The 2,500-nt window shown below is 41.2% G+C and overlaps 1 protein-coding gene across 8 annotated transcripts in view; it reads right to left on the reverse strand.

Annotated features, from left to right (window-relative positions):
* dnah6 (dynein, axonemal, heavy chain 6) overlaps positions 1-2,500 on the reverse strand; it is a 202,994-nt gene that overhangs the window by 27,084 nt on the left and 173,410 nt on the right. For all 8 annotated transcript variants that reach the window (XR_013133269.1, XR_013133258.1, XR_013133257.1 and 5 more), the window contains exon 68: positions 426-572. Coding sequence is in view for 4 of the 8 variants with exons in the window: in XM_077017625.1 (XP_076873740.1) it covers positions 426-572 (147 nt within the window). In the remaining 4 variants the exon portion in view is untranslated. The remainder of the gene's footprint in view (positions 1-425; positions 573-2,500) is intronic.

The raw sequence follows: 2,500 nt of genomic DNA on the forward strand, positions 1-2,500 counted from the left end.
ATTAAGTCCTTCAGCTTTGCCCAGCGGATGTTCAACTTCATACAGATTATTCTTGACACCTCTGTTCAAATATGGGTAGAAGGAGGACTGCACTACAAAAATGTTTATATTTTTGGAATATTAAAATACTATTCAAAATATGACACATTGTGTTTTGTTTTTACTTTTACAAATGATCCCTTCATCTGTTTTATCACTGACAAACAATTTGATTAGTCTAATAGTGGGACGAATGGACATACTATGAACAGGTACTTTTAGTTTTGTTTAAGTTATCAGCAGTGGAGAATGTAACTATAAATGAAAAATATTACTCCACATTACAATATTCACCAAGTTACAAGGTGGCATTTCAAAACGAAATGAGAAGTGAAAATGACACGAGAAACAAATGCGTCCTCACATCCTTGGGCACGACCTCTGACCTGAATGATGGCGTGGAAGAAGCAGACCCCGAAGATAATCTTCCTCCATTTCCGGCCCAGGATGTGCTCCTCGAAGAACGGCCCGCTGATCTCGGTGAAGGCTCGTCGCACGTTGGCCCGTAGACCCTTGGGTGGCTCGTTGGTTACCTGGTAACACATGGATTGTGCTCTCGTTAGCACCGACTAGGACTGGCGCACAGTGATGCTTATGGCATCGGATTTGGGGTTCCTTCCTTCCTACGATACCGTAAATGGCTGCTGCACAGTGAGACTGTTCGTAAGATAGAACGAACCGACAAATCAACAAACCAACAAGCGGCGAAGCCTGCTGGAGAACAGCATTAACATTTTAACTAGTGGTGGGACTTTAACGCGTTAATTTCGATTAATTAATTACAAGAAAATGTACGAACTAAAAATATTAACGCATTTTAATGCATTTAACGCATGAGACACTTTTGCAACGCGGAAACTTTTGCACGAGTTCCAGACACAGATTATATGGACGCACAATAAGATGAGCATGATGGAGATGACTGAAGAGGCTACGCTGGTGGATGGGACATTTAAATATAAGAAACTTCCAGATGGAACAAAAATAGTGTTATTTTCATTTTATGTAAGAAGGAGTTCGCTTATCACAGGAGCACTTCCACCCTTCTTTACCACCTCAACGCAAAACATGTTGGGGCTAACGCGCAGGTCAGTAATGATAACTTAGCTGCTAAATGTATTCCTAGTACGAGCAAACAGTGTCGCCAGTCAACACTCGACCACATGTGGGGGTTCAAATTAAACAAAATGTCAAAGTCCAAGTTAGGCAAATTGACCAATTCATTGGCAAGATGGATTGCTGTGGACTGTAGACCGCTCTCTGTGGTCGAAGGCTTAAGTAAGACGCGGCAAGTTTAAACACCTCCGCCTTTCGCGGAGGTTCGCGTGAGGTGGGCAGAGTTGCGCGCAAAGGTCACTCGTGAAAGTATAATCCAGGCTTTACAAGAAGCGCTGCAAATTGCGTCAGTTGATGCAAGTTACGAACTGCCGTCCAGAAAGACAATGTAGAAGAAAATCCAGCAGCTGTATGATGAGGAAAGGGAAGTAAAACAGGTTATTGTGAAGAGCGCCACAAATGTGTCTCTGACTGGGGATCACTGGACCTCTGTTAGCAACAAGAATTATCTTAGTGTGACAGCTCATATTATAGATGATGAATGGAAGATCAAGTCATTTGCTTTGAATATGCAGAAGACCACTTCTAGGCTATGGAGATGCCTGTGGCAGAGGCCTGGGAAATTAAAGAAAGTCTACCATCTAAAATGGTATTAAAAAACATCTGATTTACTTCAGTTCTTCTTATTCTTCCAATATCTTGAGCAAAACTCATTTTTGGTGAGAATTTCCAGTGTTCTGAAAACTGTTTGCTCTGTTTTCTGCACTCACCTATTGGTTTATGTAGTAGACTGGTGGAAAAATAAACAAGATGTTGAAGTTTATGATTATGTTCATTGATTCATTCATCATTCAAACTTAAATTAATATTTCTCATGTAAAATACTGAAATGCGATTAAAATGCGATTAATTTCGATTAAATTAATTACAAAGCTTCAAATTAATTCGATTAATTGTTTTAATCGCGTCCCACCCTTAGTTTTAACGTTTTAAAGCATCTAAGTGATTTGGAAACCTTACGCCGCCAGATCAGGTGCGGCTGGACCTCTGCCACATGGCCACGGCAGACAAGAGGATACACAGACCGCCTGTCCACATACAAACCACCTGCTCAGATATAAACGCCACCAAACTCAGATGCACAAAACACCCACAAACACACCTCAGACTGGAAATGAGGCCACTTGGAAATTATAAAGAGAGAGAGACTGTGGCGATATGTGGAAATGTAATTAAAATGAGAAAAAAAACAAGGCTCGTCCCCAGTGCCATGCTATCATTCACCCTACTGTGTGTGTGTGTGTGTGTGTGTGTGTGTGTGTGTGTGTGTGTGTGTGTGTGTGAACTATCAGTGAAGATGATGCACACACATTATATCCGCTGGGAGGTTTCTAATATCTAACGA

Source organism: Brachyhypopomus gauderio, chromosome 1, assembly GCF_052324685.1.
Source record: "Brachyhypopomus gauderio isolate BG-103 chromosome 1, BGAUD_0.2, whole genome shotgun sequence".
In the NCBI taxonomy this organism is placed as follows: Eukaryota; Metazoa; Chordata; class Actinopteri; order Gymnotiformes; family Hypopomidae; genus Brachyhypopomus; species Brachyhypopomus gauderio.